General features: G+C 32.8%; 1 protein-coding gene and 1 long non-coding RNA gene across 21 annotated transcripts in view; one reads left to right on the forward strand and one right to left on the reverse strand.

Annotated features, from left to right (window-relative positions):
- Positions 1 to 18,882, forward strand: part of LOC145243887 (uncharacterized) — a 1,140,095-nt gene that overhangs the window by 1,039,306 nt on the left and 81,907 nt on the right. For 15 of the 20 annotated variants that reach the window (XM_080106980.1, XM_080106982.1, XM_080106985.1 and 12 more), the window contains one exon: positions 3,131 to 3,166. The exons of the other annotated variants lie outside the window; for them this stretch is intronic. In XM_080106980.1, coding sequence (XP_079963106.1) covers positions 3,131 to 3,166 — 36 coding nt within the window. The remainder of the gene's footprint in view (positions 1 to 3,130; positions 3,167 to 18,882) is intronic. 20 annotated transcript variants of the gene reach the window in all.
- LOC145243891 (uncharacterized) overlaps positions 1 to 18,882 on the reverse strand; it is a 213,011-nt gene that overhangs the window by 87,665 nt on the left and 106,464 nt on the right. The gene's annotated exons all lie outside the window — the stretch shown is intronic.

Consider the following 18,882-nt stretch of genomic DNA (forward strand, 5'->3'; position numbering starts at 1 on the left):
TGAAAAAAGAATAAATAAAGACCTGGACAGATAGGTTAAGAGATAAATTTCTTAAAACCGTCCAATATATGTCAGTGTGTAAAGTGGATATTATGATAATGATGATTCCTATTGACTGGTTTCCTTCTGTCTGGAGAGACAATGGATACCTTCTGAAAAGGTGCCTTTAGGATAAACAATAGCACAATCCACAACTGCACTTTTCCTGGCACATCATTGTTTGAGCTCAGTAACAAGAAGAGATCAATGCTGGGATAAGCAGAGAAAGACTTGCGTTATTTTGAAGCTTTCCTTTATCATCACCATCATCATCATCATCATCATGTTCTCACAAGTCATTATCAATGATTGCTCACTGGCAACAACAAGTGACAAGATGTCTCTTTAGATTTCTAGTATTCTCCATTTTTTTGATAACCATTGTAAAGCATCTTACATTCTCACAACAGCTGTTTACCATTGGTTTCTCGTTGATAACAGCCATTGGCTTTTTCTGAAATTCGAGTGGTAATAAATTTCCTCAAAATTCAAATGCACTCTAGTCTACTCTTCTAGTGGAGGTATGGATGGTGCTCCTACTTAACCATTCATAACCAATTTGTATAGTACCAACCGAAGTTAGTGTCACCATATTTTTATTTTATTGTTTTGTATGGATGTTAGTAGCAAAATTATTTCTTTGTTCATCCATCCTTTCTGTAACCATGTCCATGTGTTTTTATCCGCTATGCCTTTTGTCAATCTAATAAATCGTTCATGTAGCTGCTTCTCCTCCCATTTTGCTTTTCCTCGCGTGTTTTATTCCCTGTATCACTGCTGTCCACACTGTGCACTTTTGGTAAAGCTTTTGGCAGCGGTAATCAGCCTCTGTATTTTGACTTCTATATTCCCTTGGTCTTTTAATTGCATTGCTCATGCAATCTTTAATATTGCCCAGTCCTTTATTAATTATTTCCTTTTTTATATAGAGTTGATCAGTACAATCCCTCAGATGTGATGCAATGTGCATGATCATTGGTTTCCTAGTTTTTTGATCCAAGTGCCTGAGATCTTCTTTTTTTTTCTTTTGGGTCCAGAATACTTCACTTTATATGAGATACGTCCTTTAACCCTTTCTGACCTGAATTATGATGTAGATGATTAAAAAGATATTCGTTAATTTTAATTAAAGCATAATGTTACTATGATTGTCTTCAAACTGGAAAAATTATGAAGTTCAATAGCTAAACTGCCACTGAGAACTTTTGCATTTCATAAACTTACTTTGATTATTATCCATAGTGCTTGAAAAAACTGTATTTATGACAACAAACGAAATCCTCCACTCTCTGAGACAGATGGCGGCATACTGAATGTAAGCAGTGGACAGTTGCAATCTGGAAGTATCTGGCACCTACCCAGATACTGAACTAATACGTACAAGGCGTGTTTAAATCAATTCTCATTTTATGTATGCCGTTATATTCATTTATTTACGATTGAACAAATTAGTTCAACCAGGTTACAAGGAGTTAATTAAATTTATATTATATTCCTCTTAGTTTACATGTCTGTCCATCCCACTTTTTCTCAGAAACTACCGGGCCGATCTGGTTGAAATTTTGTATGGATCTTTGTTATGATAAAGTGCGACAAACTAAATATGGTATCCGTTTGATGTATGGTTAAGTATTAACAGGGATTAGTATTTAATGCAAAAATGAGCACAGATTTAACAATATTAATTCGGCATAAAGCATTCTAAGTCAAAGGGTTATAACTTTTTCCCGTTTTTAACTGTAAATGTAGAACACTTTAGGTGGCAGGTTCAGTTGAGAGGAGAAAGCTAAGGAAAACAAGTGAAAAATGATAAAAATAGACTTGAAGGATAAATAAAGACCTGGACAGAGATAGGTTAGTTTAGAGATCTATTTCCAGATTCTCTTTTTAACCATTCCTTTCACCTCTATTGACGTGATGATGTCCACTACTGAGAGGCTTAATTATTTCACATTCACGAATTGCTATCATCACGTTTCGATTGCGTAATTCATTGGTTTCTGCTGTCATTTCTTCATCTCAAACAATGCATATTTTTCCCCCCTTTGATTCTGTAAATATGTATCCTGTATGAAATCTGAGTATATTTGGGGAAAAGCACCATCGTAATGACAAAGATAGAGGGTCTCCCCGGAAAATGACTCTTTGTATTGTTGTCTATTTCAGGCGTTGTCATTCAGCTGTCTCTTTGGTTTGTGTTGAATATTTGGCAAAACTTGCAGAGAATATGCTGTTTTACGGTTGTTGTAAAAATTGAGTGGAAATTTAAATTTTGCTATGTTTTAACACTTTTTTTTTATTATTATTATTGTGTCCCCCAAAAACGAAAGTAACCAAAAGAATAACCTTCAACAGTCGTACTTTTTATATACATAAACGAAAGATTTTTTTTTCATAATAAAATTTTAGCAACAAAAACTAAATAATTTAATTTTTAACGAGAAAGTCAATTGGGTATAACTTTTTGGTATTTTTTTTTTTTTTTTTTTTACATAAGTCCAATTCACTGTTGACTTTTACAGGTTTTTGGGTATGCTTACAACGAATAAACACTCCAACCTCCCCATGTTAAGAACGGCTTTCGGAATAGGCACCCTCAACCTCGTCAGCATACCCGAAAACCTATAAAAGTTGACATATCGAATGTGAACGATGAGTTGGACGTAATGTAAAAATGCACCGAATTAAAACGGAATGAAATTTAAATTTCCATTCCATTTTTACAACAACCGTAAAACAGAGCATTCTCTGCAAGGTTTACCGAATATTTTTACTTAACTATCAACATTTGTTAATGCAAAAATAAATAAATAAATAATAATAATAATAAATAATAATAATAATAAAAATAATAATAAAATAATAATTAATAATAATAATATCTAAGAACACTGCCAGACATATAAATTAGCTTTGTGTGAAATTTGCAGAAGATAGGCTCAGCCGTTTCAGACCCTATGAGAAAGGAACTTACACACACACACACGCACGCAAAGTAACTTTTTATATAAGAGTAGATATATATATATATATATATATATATATATATATTATATATTTATATATATACTTCTTTATTTTAATTTTGCAGGATAGTCACACTGGACCTGTTCAAGAGACTCATCCCGTAAGTAAACAAATTCATTACAATTCTTTGTTAGAATTTATCAAATCTTCAAGAATTTTATTCAAATTTATTCTTTTAGTTAATTAAATTTTATGTTCTGAAAATGTTTAATGAATTTTAATATAGAAAAATATTTCATTCAATTTTATATAATGCTTAATTCAATATTTGTTAATAGAAATTGCTCTTGACAAGGCATGAAGCCACTTGATGTAAGGAACTAACAAAAAATACTATTTCGAAGTCAAAAACTTGCCAACGATAAGGGTTAGATGCATAGATTCTTCCCCCTTTGAAATTCAGACAAAGGGGAAAAATCGCTGTTTTCTTTCAAGGAATCTGAGAACTAATGGACAAAAAACTAATTGAAAGTAAAGCCAAGGTCCACTTTCTACTTTTCTTAGAATTTTAATCAAATTAATAGAAGAGGATTATAGAATCTTATTCCCATTTTCCTAACCTTCCCACGAGGGCAAAATTAGACACAAAGTCGATTTTTAATGCGAGGGTGGGGGGAATCTAGATCCCAAAAGACCACTTTAGATTAAAACAAAAATACAAAAAAATACCTCAGTTCAGAAGGATTTCTCCTTCACTGATCGATTACAAAATAGTTCAACTGCAGCATCACAACAGATACTACACTTTGTTATTTTTCTCATTCTTTGAATAAAGAAAAAATGAGTTTTTATTTTGATTATTGTTTCTTTGAGAACTACTTTTTATGTTTATTGTCGTCATTTTATAAATTTAATATATAAAAGGCAATATGTCTGTCTCCATATTTTCAAACTCTATCTCTTCCGAAACTAAAAGTCGCAGAGCGTCGCTAGGGGCATCAAATGATCGGATTTTTTATGGACTGTTTTTTATGGGTCTTTAGTCGATTAAAATAGTTTTTAAGGAATCAAAAATGTGTCAAAATGGAAAAAAAATCGTTAAACGTTTTGTACATTCATCTTAGTTTATTTTCAATTTTTAATTAGTTCATACATGTGCTTACAGTGGTAACGTTATCAGCTTTGAATGGTACAGTTTTGCCTTCGGTTTCAATTCTCGCTGATGGCACCCAAATATTTTTTTTTTTTACTTTTGAAATCTGAACAAATTAAAATATCATATTTAAGCGTATTTTATGACCGGGCAAAGCCGCTCCCATCTCACTAGTATTAAATAAAAATCAGTAATCAAATCACCTTCATTATAGAATGTGTGTAAGAAACATTACACCAAACAAAAAAAAAAGGCCGTGGAACTCAGAAGAAAGATCAACATGTCCGTGTATGTACTGGTATCTGTATTTGTACTTATAAGTCATTTGTCGTACGTCAATTTTGATCGCCTATTCATTTAATACATCTAAAAAAACTATCACTAATTAAATAATCTACTTTTAATGTCATGAAAAAAAAATCGTTTACAACATTTTTTTTTTTTTGGTAAAATGATAAACCAATTTGAAAAAATAATTTTTTTTAATGTAACTCTGAATTTTGGCCCAAAGTTTATTCATACTGACATTAACTTTTAACAAGTTTTACAAATATTTACAAATTTTAAAAAATAGCATTTCTATTGCTTGTTTAAAGATTAGATTTACTTAAATTGTCATTATTTTGAGCTTTTACTAATTTCGATTAAAGAAAAAAAAAAAAATTGTTTTTAGTGAAATTAAAACAAGAAAATTATTCATCAAAGTTTCATTCTTTTTTTATTCATGACAACCAAAGCAGAAATCTTCTGTTTGATCTAAGCAATAGTGCCAAGAGCTTACCAAATCTAAAAAATATCTAATTGCTCCTCTACAAAATTGCTTAGTTTTGACTCAGACTCCTCGCCTCAAACATTTTTCTTGAGGCAGCTAAATTGAAATCCTATTACCGAGTCAAGTTAAAACAAAAAATTAATAATAACTAGAGCTACGACAACAGCATATTCTTTTCATTATTTTGACTCTCGAGTATATATTCGACACAGTTAATCAACCGAGAACCACATCACTCTATATAACAGCGTATAAAATATCAACAGATATACACTCGAGAGTTAAAACAATGAAAAGAATATGCTGTTGTCCTAGCACTAATAATAACTGACTCTAACTCCTGCAAAAACTGTAGACTCCGACTCTTCTTACCTCTGATTCAATCTACTTTGATCATTTACTCACCAGAGTATGCACAATGAATAGTTTTATAGGCACCGCCAAAAATGGCCGCAAAATCAAGTTGTTGTTTTTTAAAACTAAATTACATTTATTAAAATCCATTATTTCTGAGTAACTTTTTTTTTTCCAGAAAGATAAAACCCTGAATTTTATCATATAGAAAACAGAATAATGTAAAACTTTTTCTACTATTTTTAATTAAATTCTAAATGTTAAATTTTCCCAAAAAGTTGACAAGTGACATTTTTTGTCTTGCACAAAAAACGTACTTAAATATTTAAAAAAAAAAGGTTTTTGAAATAATTAATTTATTTATTTATTTATTGTCTAACTAAGATTTAGGATGATTTTCTAAGAGAATATGCAAAAATATTATAATATAAGTACCTGAATTTCAAATAATTCCACTTATTCATATAGGTAACCAGATATTTCGCGTCGATGTAGAGTCTAGATCGACTCTGTTTACGTTTGCGTTTGATAAGGAGAAAACTATGGAAGACCAAACAGGCCAAAAAAACTTATTTTTCAGTGACGAAAATTTCAATGTATTATTAAGCTGAGGCTGGCCAGTACCAGATGGGTGACCATTTGTATGAGTTTGGTTTTTAATGTGTATGTGTGTGGGGGCCAGGCTCCCCAAAATGGGGGAGGGGGCAATTTAAAGCAGAATAAAAAAAAATTATTTCAGCGCGTTTGGTCCACCGTAGTCGAAAGGCGGCAAACGTTTTCAAACGGGATCGAAAAAAATGATGCTATTTTTAATACAAAGGGCACAATATTTATCGAATTTTTTTTTTGTATCGATTATTCAAAGCATGCCCTGTTTAATAATGGTCATGCATTATTCGGCTCGCTAAAAAAAATTGTTAATTTATTTATCAAAAATTTTAAAATGGCTTTTTTCTTATAAATATTAAAAAAAAATTTTTTTTGTTTTGCTTAACTTAAATTAATTATTTTACTTAACATATTCACCGAATTTCACACTTCAAAACTCAAAAGCGGGATAATTAAACACAATCGAAGTTCTGATATTCAGACGTCAAAATAAGGTATGCAAACAAGTTTTTTTTTTTTTTTTTTTAATCTATAATTCTGTCCCTTACAACAACACAATATGTTTTGTTCAGTTTCAGATGATTATTTTAAGCATATTTGTTCCCACTTCAAAACAAGGGGGGGGGGGTTGTAAGCAAAAATATATATATATATATAAATATCGTTTATGAAAAATAAGTACACTGTTATAAAGTTCATTCTTCTCCTAATAATCGCTGAAAATTTCGTATTGATCGGATAATTACCTGATTTTTGGTAGATTTTTTAAAAAGACGGTCCGTCAAAAAGTACTGACCTGCCCCCCCAGTTTTGGCGGTGCCTAGTTTTGAATATGTATTGTTTCTTTATTCAAAATCTAAAAGGGTTGATGTGCCGTTAAACAAAGAAACCAAATCAAATTCCAATCTTAAGCAATGTTTTTAATATTTAAAATAAAGCGAATAAAGGTTATAAATCATCTGAATAACAATGAAAAACGCTTAAAACAATGAATTCCTAAAACAACTCGACCAACATAAACATTCATAACCTACTTTTATTATCGCCTGCCTAAATAGCTCCATGGAATAAGCGTTAGATTAAAGAAATAACGTCCCTGGGCTAATGACGTGTTTCTGAATATATTTTATAGCTATTAATCAAATATTTATTGAAAGAAAAAAAAAGCAATAGCATAAATTAAGTTTGTAAAATCTGATTTTTTAAAACAATTGTTTAATTACAAAATTCATAAATATTCATTTCGGTTTATTCAAAAGAAAGTCTACCATTTTAATATATATATATATATATATATATATTTTAATATTTTCACAAAAACCAAGACAACCAAAGATAAAAACGAAATGTAAGAAGCCCCCAGACGTACCCCTCCACCGTACTGTATACCGATACTCTATGGCTGACTGGGATAGCTTCCGTACATTCATATCTGATTTACCTCTGCACTCCATGTTTAAAAAGGAAGTGTTCTCTATAGTATCAGATCTGACCGAATTGTAGGCATAGACCAATTCATACCATCAAAAAATTCCAACAAAAACCTAACAGCCAGCCATGGTTCTCCCCAGAATGTGCTGCTATCGCGCACAGAAATCACTTTTTCCATAGCTACCAACGTAATAGATGCACTGAGACTAAAGCTGCTTTCAGGACTGCCAGCAACCACTGTAAAAGAGTAATAAAAAATGCAAGAGAGCTATATGCCCAGTCTGTTAAATCCAAGGTAGCTGATCAGCGGCTTGGATCCCACCAGTTTTGGCAAATAACAAATAGGATCCTGAACAGAAGTGTGCGTTCTATCCCAACCATTATCAATGGACCAGAGGTCATCTCGTCAGCGTCAGACAAGGCCAAACTATTTGCAAAGAACTTTGCAGCTAATTCTACCCTATGCGACAAAGGCCATCAACACCCCATATTTCCTCCTATAACACAGAACAAGCTAGGTAACATACAAATATCCATGCATGAGGTCGCCAAGCTAATCAAGAACCTAGATTCCAGTAAAGCAACTGGCTCTGATGGCATCCCAATTATAGTGTTAAAAAAGCTTTAACCAGAAATTGCTCCCATACTTACGAAACTATTTAAGCGCTGCCTTAAGGAGAAGCGTTTTCCGACTCCCTGGAAGACCTCATCAGTTTGCCCTGTATTTAAGAATTCAGGTGATAAGTCATCTCCCTCTCAGTACAGACCAATAAGTCTCCTGTGTGTTATGAGTAAGTTGCTGAAATCCATATTAAATAGAGAAATAGTCAACCACCTCAGCAGGAACAGCCTTCTTAGTGACACACAATATGGTTTCCGCTCTGCAAGATCTACTGCAGATGTGCTGACGGTTATATCCCACAGGATTAGTGAATCTCTTGACAAAGGCTTCCTTTCTAGGGCAATTGCTCTTGACATATCAAAGGCCTTCGACAAGGTATGGCATAAGGGTCTACTTCACAAAATTTCCAGCTACGGTATAACTGGAAATGTTTTCTCAATCATTAAATCATTTCTCTCCGATAGGCTCATAAGAGTAGTGGTAGATGGACAAAAATCGGAGGCCTGCAATATAAATGCTGGAGTCCCTCAGGGGTCAATCCTGGGCCCAACTCTCTTCCTGATCTACATCAATGACCTCCCTAAACACATACTTAAATCATTCGTTGACATCTATGCTGATGACACGACCATCTACAGCAACACATCAAAGGCTGTAAATGACAAAGCTCTCTCTGATTCTCTCTCCTCTGATCTCGAGCGCATGGTTCAGTGGGGGAAAATGTGGCTGGTTACCTTTAATGCATCCAAAACCAAACTCCTATCCTTACATCATCAACGCTCTGATCCCCATCTGGCATCAATTGTGATGGATGGCTCTCGTCTGGGAGAGGCCCCGTGTTTTGACAAGCTTCTGGGTTTGACCTTTACTCCTGATCTGAAATGGAACACGTACATCAAGTCTGTTGCCAAGGTCGCTGGAAAGAAGGTGGGATCCTTCTACCGCTCCAGAAGATATCTCACTACTGATGCAATTCTCTATCTATATAAAAGCCAAGTACGTCCAAGGATGGAATACTGTTGCCATATCCGGGCAGGAGCTGCTAAAAACAGCCTATCCTGCCTTGACAGAGTACAAAATAGGCTTAGTGGGGAATGCCCTTTTCTCTAGCCTGCAACCTCTCTCCCACAGAAGAGACGTTGCGAGCCTATCCTTGTTTTATCGTTATTTCCATGGCAGGTGCTCGTCTGAACGCCAATCTCTGGTTCCCCCTCGCTAATCTTTCACGAAAAACACCCGTCTAGCTGAATCCACAGTGAAAAATTGTGAACTACCACAAAAGTACATTCAAAAATAAAAAAACACTGTATAAAAACAACACTAGCGAATAAATACTGGGAACTCAAAGAAAGCGGACATTCGCCGGAAGTCGAATGGAAAATAATAAGACAAGCTACCACGTGTAGGCATTTAGACGACCCATGTAAATTATGCCTCCATGAAAAATTTGCTATTCTGTACTTTAAAGAACCCCAAAATCTATTAAACTGTAGAAGAGAAATAGCAAACAATTGTGTTCACAAAATAAAACTTACTCTAGGATAGCGATACAAAATAGCTTTAAAACTAACAAAAACAATAGAAAACAAACAAATAAATGAATTAAATAAACATGAATATACATAAACGACCACACACATATATATATATATATATATATATATATATATATGCATGTATGTGTGTACACATATGTATATTTATATATATAAAAAAAAAAAGAGCAGAAATGAGGAAAATCGTCTGCCTTAAACCACTAACCTAGTTCTAAAACAGATCCTTTGTTCGATAAAATGCATACCCATTGGCTGATAGGAAGGGGCGCGGTGGATACTAGAAAGCTGATTGGCTAACTAAAATCCTCAACATATATAAAAACGAGAAATAACCACAGAATTCGCGCATAAGCCTGACAAACCCTATAGTGGATGAAACGCCGAATATTCAGTGTAGCTTAATCGCCATATATATTTTATAAATTACTAACTAGCTCTACCTACATATTGAGCACTTTTGAAGTAAATACTTAAAGTTTACGCATAAATCTATACTTTCGTATATTAATTTTATGTGAGTAAATGAAGTAGTTATATATATATATATATATATATATAGTCTGTTTATTATACAAACATTATTGGTTACATATGTGCAAACATGTTTCAGTGGAATCTCAATTCAAAGAAATCCACCTCATCAGACTAAGAAAGGAGACATTATTGAAATGAGAATCAATGTTCTGAACCTTTATTCTCATTTTAATAATGTCTCTTTCCTTCGTCTGATGAGGTGGGCCTCTCTGAATTGAGATTCCACTCAAACATGTATGCACATATGTAACCAATAAAGTTTGTAGAATAAACAGACTATATACCAGCTCTGTCCTTCATTGAGCACTCTTTAATAATCATGTGGGTTTCATTGAAAAGCAATCTATATATGCCTGTGATAACATACAGCTTCGGCATTGTTGATTTGCCATAAAAGGACATAAACAGAATGTGAACACTAAAACATGGAAAATATTGACACTGTACAGAATAACATGCAGAAACCAGTGTCTTTCTAGGCTGTATCTGCCCAAAGGAGCAAGAGGTATAGGTCTCTCAGAGATTGGCCATCAATATCGTGTCACTACGATGAGTATCAGGCAATAAACTACCAAAATCCAAACCTCAAAATAGTACATCAACATCATGAATCAAGAGCCAGCAGAACAACCTACATCCTGAAATTGGCTAAACATTTTGGACAAGACTGTCTTATAAATGAAATGGAATCAGAAAACAAGTCTGTTATGGAAATAGCCAAAAATACACCAAAAACTGGAAGAATGGGCCAACCAACAGTGTGCTAAGTATTTTCTAAGTGAATTTACCTAGGACTATATAGATAAGGAAGGCTCTATAGATTAGTTAAAATAAGATCTTTCTACTATGATCAGGAGAGATTATAATGGCTGCCTAAAATCAATGTTTTATGACCAATGCAAATGAGTGGTCTCAGCAATGATAGCAAGTGCAGATTCTGCCACACAGAAGTAGAGAGTGCTACATACCTAGAAAATGAAACGATAAAGCCTGACATAGCGATATGGGACAAGAAAGAGAAAGAAGCAACCTTCGTTTGGTCATATGTCGAGAACATCACCAACGTATCAGCTAACATAAAAATAACAAACTTCCTGGACGTCACGTTAAACTTAGATAAAAACACATATGAACCATACTTAAAAGATAACGCTACTCCAATTTACGTAAACCCTAAATCCAATCACCCACCATCAATTATAAAACACATTCCTAACTCGATCATAAGTAGACTCAGTAATAACTCAAGTGATGAAAATGCATTTAACAGGTCAACCAACATCATCGAAACAGCCCTAAAAAATAGTGGATGCAAAAATATCGATATCAAATATAAGCAACAAACCACCAACAGCTATAATAAAATTAAAAATAGAAGAAAAAGAACTATAATTTGGTATACGGCCCCATACAATCAAATGTTAAAAACAAAACTTGGCAAGAAATTCCAAGATCTTATTGAAAAACACTTTCCCGCAACCAACCCCTTACACAAAATCTTCAATAAAAATACCTTAAAGTTATCCTACAGTTGTTGCGAAAATTTAGAGATGATAATTAAAGCACATAATAACAAAATACTAAATAAAAACAATGTAAACAACAACAAAATAAACAATAAAAAAGTAGACACCATGACAAAAATAAAACCAACACATGCAGAATAATAATAATAATAATAATAATAATAATAATAGCAATAACAAACCAACCCTGAACAACCATACCATAAATAAAAATACTAATAACGAACAAGATAAATGCAACTGTAGACACCACACACTTTGCCCAGTTCAAAATAAATGTCTAACAAAAAGCGTAATTTATCAAGCAACAATATTTGCAAAAGAAAACCCGAATAACAAGAAATATTATGTAGGCATGACTTCCTTAGATTTCAGAACCCGATACTATGACTACAAAAGTACATTCAACAATAAAAAACACTGTATAAAAACAACACTAGCGAATAAATACTGGGAACTCAAAGAAAGCGGACATTCGCCGGTAGTCGAATGGAAAATAATAAGACAAGCTACCATGTGCAGACATTTAGACGACCCATGTAAATTATGCCTCCATGAAAAATTTGCTATTCTGTACTTTAAAGAACCCCAAAATCTATTAAACTGTAGAAGAGAAATAGCAAATAACTTTTGTTCACAAAATAAAACTTACTCTAGGATAGCGATACAAAATAGCTTTAAAACTAACAAAAACAATAGAAAATAAACAAATAAATAACTTAAGTAAACATGAATATACATAAACGATCACACATATATGTATGTATATATATATATGTATGTACACATATGTATATTTATATATATATAAAAAAAAAAGGAGGAAAAGGTCTGCCTTAAACCACTAACCTAGTTCTAAAACAGATCCTTTGTTCGATAAAATGCATGCCCATTGGCTGATAGGAAGGGGCACGGTGGATACTAGAAAGCTGATTGGCTAACTAAAATCCTCAGCAGAAGAGGACCATATAAAACCGAGAAACAACCACAGAATTCGCGCATAAGCCTGACGAATCCTAGAGTGGATGAAACGCAGAATATTCAGTGTAGCTTAATCACCATATATATTTTATAAATTACTATATATATATATATATATATATATATATATATATATATATATATATATATATAGTACTGTCGAAAACTAAGGGACAACATTTTAAAACCTAATATTTGTTAGAAATAACTGTGAAAAGCTGAAATTTTGACAACTGGTAGTTGTTATCATCCATAATGACATACTAAAATTTGAATCATTTGCAAAGGATAGAAATAGATAAAAAGCATACTGTTTACATTATTTTTCTCAATTTTGTCCCTTACTTTTGGACGCTAATATATATAAGGTCAAGAAATACTTACCATAAACCTTTTTCATAAATAGTGAAACTTTGTTCAGCCATTCACTGTTTTCAGTCCTTTCATAATATTCTTTATCATTCAACCGACAGTCCATTCCCCATTTAAAATATTATTCTCGAGTGGTTTTTAGCCTTGGTATTGTCAATCATTAGTTGAAAAAAATCTTGTAAAATACAAAAATCTTTCTACAAAATTCTTTTACTAAAAGGGTTAATTTTATTTCCAACAATTTTTTAGCATTCTTAGTCATTGTATTTATTTGCTTCCCCACGAAAGCAAATTAGACACAAGGTCGTTTTTAATATGGGTGAAAACCAGCTCCCCCAAAAAGGGGGCATTCTGGCAATCTCAAAAAAAAAAAAAAAAAAATAGCAATTGTCTCAGCATGAAGGGTTTCCTCTACATTTACCGAAGACGAATTAACTTAAGTGAAGCATCAGAAATCCCGGCCTGAAGGACAGGCTTCTCGCTTTCTTAGTCGCTTAGCATTCTTAGTCGTTGGTACTGATTCTTTGCTTTAAAAATAAAAGAAAACTCTTAATCTTTTTCCTTGTCTAATCCGTAATACCCTCCCCCCTTTACAAGGGGCCATTCTGTTGCCCCCCCCCCAAAAAAAAAAGGGAGAAAAAAAATGAAAATACCAGAATTAGTCGAGATACGGAATCTTAATAATCATCAACTCCTAATGCAATGTCCATTAAACAAGATGGACGCTTACGATGCGGATTAAAGTTCAAATCTTCAAGGGAATTCGGGTTTGCTTTAATGATTAGAATTTGTTTATTCAGTCTTTGCAGATTAGTAAATGAAAAACTTTTAAATGACAAAAAATAAAATCTGAGTAAAATACAAAGCATTATTAATGTCTTCTTTTTATTAGTTTTGATTTTGACTCAGTCATTTTTATTAGTCTGTCATACTTAAAGTTGAAACCGCAATTTTACTAGTCTGCCATGCTTAAGTTTTAGACAACAAATTTACAAGCCTGTCATGCTTAAGTTTGAAATAGTATTTTGTTAAGCTTTCATATTTTGAAATAGCATTTTGTTAGTCTGTTTTGTTTAACTTTTTAATAGCATTTTTACAGTCTGTCATGCTTAAGTTTGAAATAGAATATTTATTGCTAAACATGCCGATTAAAAAGACTCATTTTTAAGAATATCTATTCATGTTGTTTTGTTGTTGGTCTATTGCAACTGATCAACTATTTCTACTGCTATTACTTTGGTTAGTTGCATGAGAATAACAATTCTCTGTTTGCAACGTGTGTCTGCTCACTTGACATTGTTGCTCTATTGATTATCGCACCACTTCTCTCTTTATATATACTATCTTCCCCCTTTTTTTTCTCTTCCCTTCATCTTCCTGTCTTTCTCCTTCCTCTCTTTTTCCTATTCCCTCTATTCCTCCTTTTTTATCCCTCCCTATCACTCTTTCTCCCTCTCTCTATCTTCATATTTATCTTTATTTCTATCTCTTCCATTATCGTTTTCATCTCTTTTTTTTTAACTCACGTTCACCCCCTAACAAGGCATATCACCACTTGAACGTAAGGGGTTACTATTTGGTACCATGCCTAGGAAAGATTATCTCTCTCACTCTCTCTCTCCCTTTTTCTTTCTCTCTCCCTTTCTCTCTCTCTCTCTCTCTCTTTTCCTATCTTTCCATCTTCTTCATTTCTCCCACCTCTTTTTCTTTATCTCTGTTTATCCTCTATATCTCTATTTTCTCATTATTCCCTTTCGTATCTCTCTCTCTCTCTCTCTCTCTCTCTCTCTCTCTCTCTCTCTCTCGAGAGAGAGAGAGAGAGAGAGAGAGAGAGAGAGAGAGAGATCTTTTCCTTATTCTTCCTCTTTTTCTATGTGTCTACTAGCGTGTGCGCGTGTTGCGTATTGATGGACAAAATCCATGCGACTCGTCGTCGTCATCTGAATCAGCTTTGTCTATCTAAGGTTTTGTTTCTTCGCCTCTTCCCCTTCCTCTTTTCTTTGCCGAGACATACCAAGATTATCAATTGATCACTTCAACTGCAGAGAGGTGCTTTCATCTGGAATGTTCCTCTCCTTGCTTCTGGGTTGAAGTGCTTTTACTTGCTACAAAACAAGATTACGCAGACGGTCTCTTGGAAAAGTGCTAAGCTAAGGTCGAAGAAATAAGGAGGCGGAGAAGGAAAGCCTGCAAAAACGAAAAGGATGGTTGCAAATGCTATCGAAGTTCTACATTTGCACATATATACACATACATTTGCACATACATACACGTACATTTGCACATACATACACGTACATTTACACATACATACACCTGCGTATGCATTATTACACGCACGTATATAAGTAGTCGCTTTTAAATTAGTTTGTGTTTATTTAATTATGCATAAACTTTCTAAAATAGAAAAGCTTATACGTTATCTTATATCTGACATCAATTGCATTAAACATCTGTTTCTTCACGCTATATATAAACAAATAAAATTTATCTGTCTGTTCGTTTGTAACACTTTCCTTGTCCAATACAGACCTAAAAGCCATAATAATTATAAATCACCGTACTCTGAAGATTGGTTATAGCAACAAATAAAAGTATAACTAACATGCTCCTTGGCATGACATTGATAGATCTTCAGTTTAAACACCGGACCTTGACTTCAGAACTAATCAAAAGTAAGGGAGATAATTCTTTATTTTCACGTATACAATAAATACCATAATTTTTTTTTTTTTTTTTTTGCTTAACAAATAGGTGATTTTAAACAAAACATGATCCGCATCCATTTTTAATCTAAACATTGAGCCTTGACTTCAGGATGAATTAAGAGTAAGGGCTATTTATTCATTTACACAAAAAATACAAAATAATTAGAGGAGGATGTTATAGTTTACTTGAAACATTGTGTGTAGTCTAAAAGGAATTGTGTTCGAAGACTATAAACGATGCATTTTTGTAAGAGTATACCATTGAGTACAAGACAAGAAGCAAAAGAATAAAGATGACAGTAACGATTTCAATAATTTTCATAATAAATTATTTATTTAACAACAATGTGTCACACCAAGATGAAAATTAGTGTAAAGTTCTTAAATTTTCGAGGTAAACCTCTTTATCACAGAAAGCAAAAAGAAATATGTGTACAATCATTCGGTAGAGGTGTTCGTGTTTTGGCGGGAAATCAGAAATAGGTATCTAGTAAAATTAATAAATATTTTTAATTTAACAGATACTTATTGGTCCCCCAACAAAGGAGGGATTCGATCTAGTAATTCACTCCCATTCGTCCGTTCATCTGTTTGTTTGTTCACACTTTTCTCAATAATCACTTCTTGAATTTTTGGAAATTTTGCACAAACATTAGTCATGGTGAAAGTAAATGTTTCACTCGTAGAGGGGGACCTTGCATACTCGGCTTGTTTTTTTTTATCCATATTCATACTATGTAGTATGTTTTGATTCAAGGATGTCCAGATGTTATGGAATGGGTGCTAGGTTGGCCAAGCACATGCCCGTTTACTCCTGTTTTAAAATAGGCCTGCGCCTCACCGTTACTATATTTTTGCTGTTTTCTTTACTTGAGCATCTGCCCTGAAATAGTTCTCTGCACGTCACTGCTTTAATCTGTTTTCAACTTAAATATTAAGCTTTAGTAAAATAAATACTCTATTTTCAACTATACAAGAAATACATATTTTTGTTTAACAAATAGTTCATTTTAAAACTTTATTTTGTAATCACGAATAATGATGCAGCATGTAATTCTTTTTTTCTATATTTGTGATTTTTTTTGTTGTTTTAGTGCAATTTGTTCTTTATAAGTACTGTGCCTTTTTTGTGATTAGTGATATTTTTTGTTTTAGTGCAATAAAAACATTTGTTCTTTATAAGTACTGTGCCTTTTTTGTGATTAGTGATATTTTTTGTTTTAGTGCAATAAAAACATTTGTTCTTTATAAGTACTGTGCCTTTTTTTGTGATTAGTGATATTTTTTGTTTTAGTGCAATAAAAACATTTGTTCTTTATAAGTACTGTGCCTTTTTTGTGATTAGTGATATTTTTGTTTTAGTGCAATAAAATATTTGTTCTTTATAAGTACTGTGCCTTTTTTGTGATTAGTGATATTTTTTGCTTTAGTGCAATAAAAACATTTGTTCTTTATAAGTACTGTGCCTTTTTTTTGTGATTAGTGATATTTTTTGTTTTAGTGCAATAAAAACATTTGTTCTTTATAAGTACTGTGCCTTTTTTGTGATTAGTGATATTTTTTGTTTTAGTGCAATAAAAACATTTGTTCTTTATAAGTACTGTGCCTTTTTTTGTGATTAGTGATATTTTTTGTTTTAGTGCAATAAAAACATTTGTTCTTTATAAGTACTGTGCCTTTTTTGTGATTAGTGATATTTTTGTTTTAGTGCAATAAAATATTTGTTCTTTATAAGTACTGTGCCTTTTTTGTGATTAGTGATATTTTTTGTTTTAGTGCAATAAAAACATTTGTTCTTTATAAGTACTGTGCCTTTTTTGTGATTAGTGATATTTTTTGTTTTAGTGCAATAAAAACATTTGTTCTTTATAAGTACTGTGCCTTTTTTTGTGATTAGTGATATTTTTTGTTTTAGTGCAATAAAAACATTTGTTCTTTATAAGTACTGTGCCTTTTTTGTGATTAGTGATATTTTTGTTTTAGTGCAATAAAATATTTGTTCTTTATAAGTACTGTGCCTTTTTTGTGATTAGTGATATTTTTTGCTTTAGTGCAATAAAAACATTTGTTCTTTATAAGTACTGTGCCTTTTTTTTGTGATTAGTGATATTTTTTGTTTTAGTGCAATAAAAACATTTGTTCTTTATAAGTACTGTGCCTTTTTTTGTGATTTGCGATATTTTTTGTTTTAGTGCAATAAAAATATTTGTTCTTTATAAGTACTGTGCCTTTTTTTGTGATTATTCTCAGCTCATTCATCTGTTCAATATATCATATTTCAATGGAATTCGTTTTAGGCAATATCAGATGAGTCACTTGAAGAACCTCTTTTGAGCAGGTCAATGCGAATAACATTTTTGAATCTCTGCAGGAAGTAAGATTGTACCAAAGATCTTCACTTGCATCTTCTACATGAATGCTAATGATCTTTCGGCCCAAAAGAATGATGATTCTTCTCTACTTTTTGTCAACATTAAATGTACTAACGAAGCATTAACCTTTATATATATATATATATATATATATATATATATATATATATATGTGTGTGTGTGTGTGTGTGTGTGTGTGTGTGTGTGTGTGTGTGTGTACATACAGGGTGACCCCAAAAAAAAAAAACAGAGGACATTCAATCGTTTTTTTGAGCATTTTACAGTCAACGGAGAAAAAAAAAAAGCCAAAGACCCTAGTGTTTTGATGTGATGTTTTTAATATAATAAACTAGTTATGACCAAAGTTTCATTTCATTCGGACAAAACACTAAGAAACGGGGCCTAATTAGAGTTGGGACCCGTTAAGTTTCCATACTTTTTTGTATGGGCACTTTTATTGATAGTATACACATGAAACTCCGGTCCCCTTCTAAGTAATCTCCTCCGGCTGCAATTCACTTGTTGTACCGTTCCAACAACTTCTGGAAGGCCCCATGGCAGCTTTGAGAAGAAAAAATATGATCATGCAAAAATTAAGCATGATATTTGGAAGAAAAATCTGTCAGATATGTCAAGTCTGTCAGAAGTTTTGGTGCTGAACCACATCTGTGATAAAATGTGGGAAAATACTGCAGAGCACAGATGTTCTATTTGCTCTATGGTCTGCAAATCAAGGTCTGAAGTGTCATATGAAGGTCCACAGCAAGGCAGTTCCGGTTGGCGTCCCTCAATCCCGGCTAAAGTGTGACCTCTGCAATAGACTGTGTAAAAGCAGGGCTGCTCTGAAGAGCCACCTATATATATATATATAATGTACATGTGTACA

The sequence above is a fragment of the Euprymna scolopes genome, chromosome 22, assembly GCF_053919585.1.
Source record: "Euprymna scolopes isolate OS-2025 chromosome 22, ASM5391958v1, whole genome shotgun sequence".
Lineage (NCBI taxonomy): Eukaryota > Metazoa > Mollusca > Cephalopoda > Sepiida > Sepiolidae > Euprymna > Euprymna scolopes.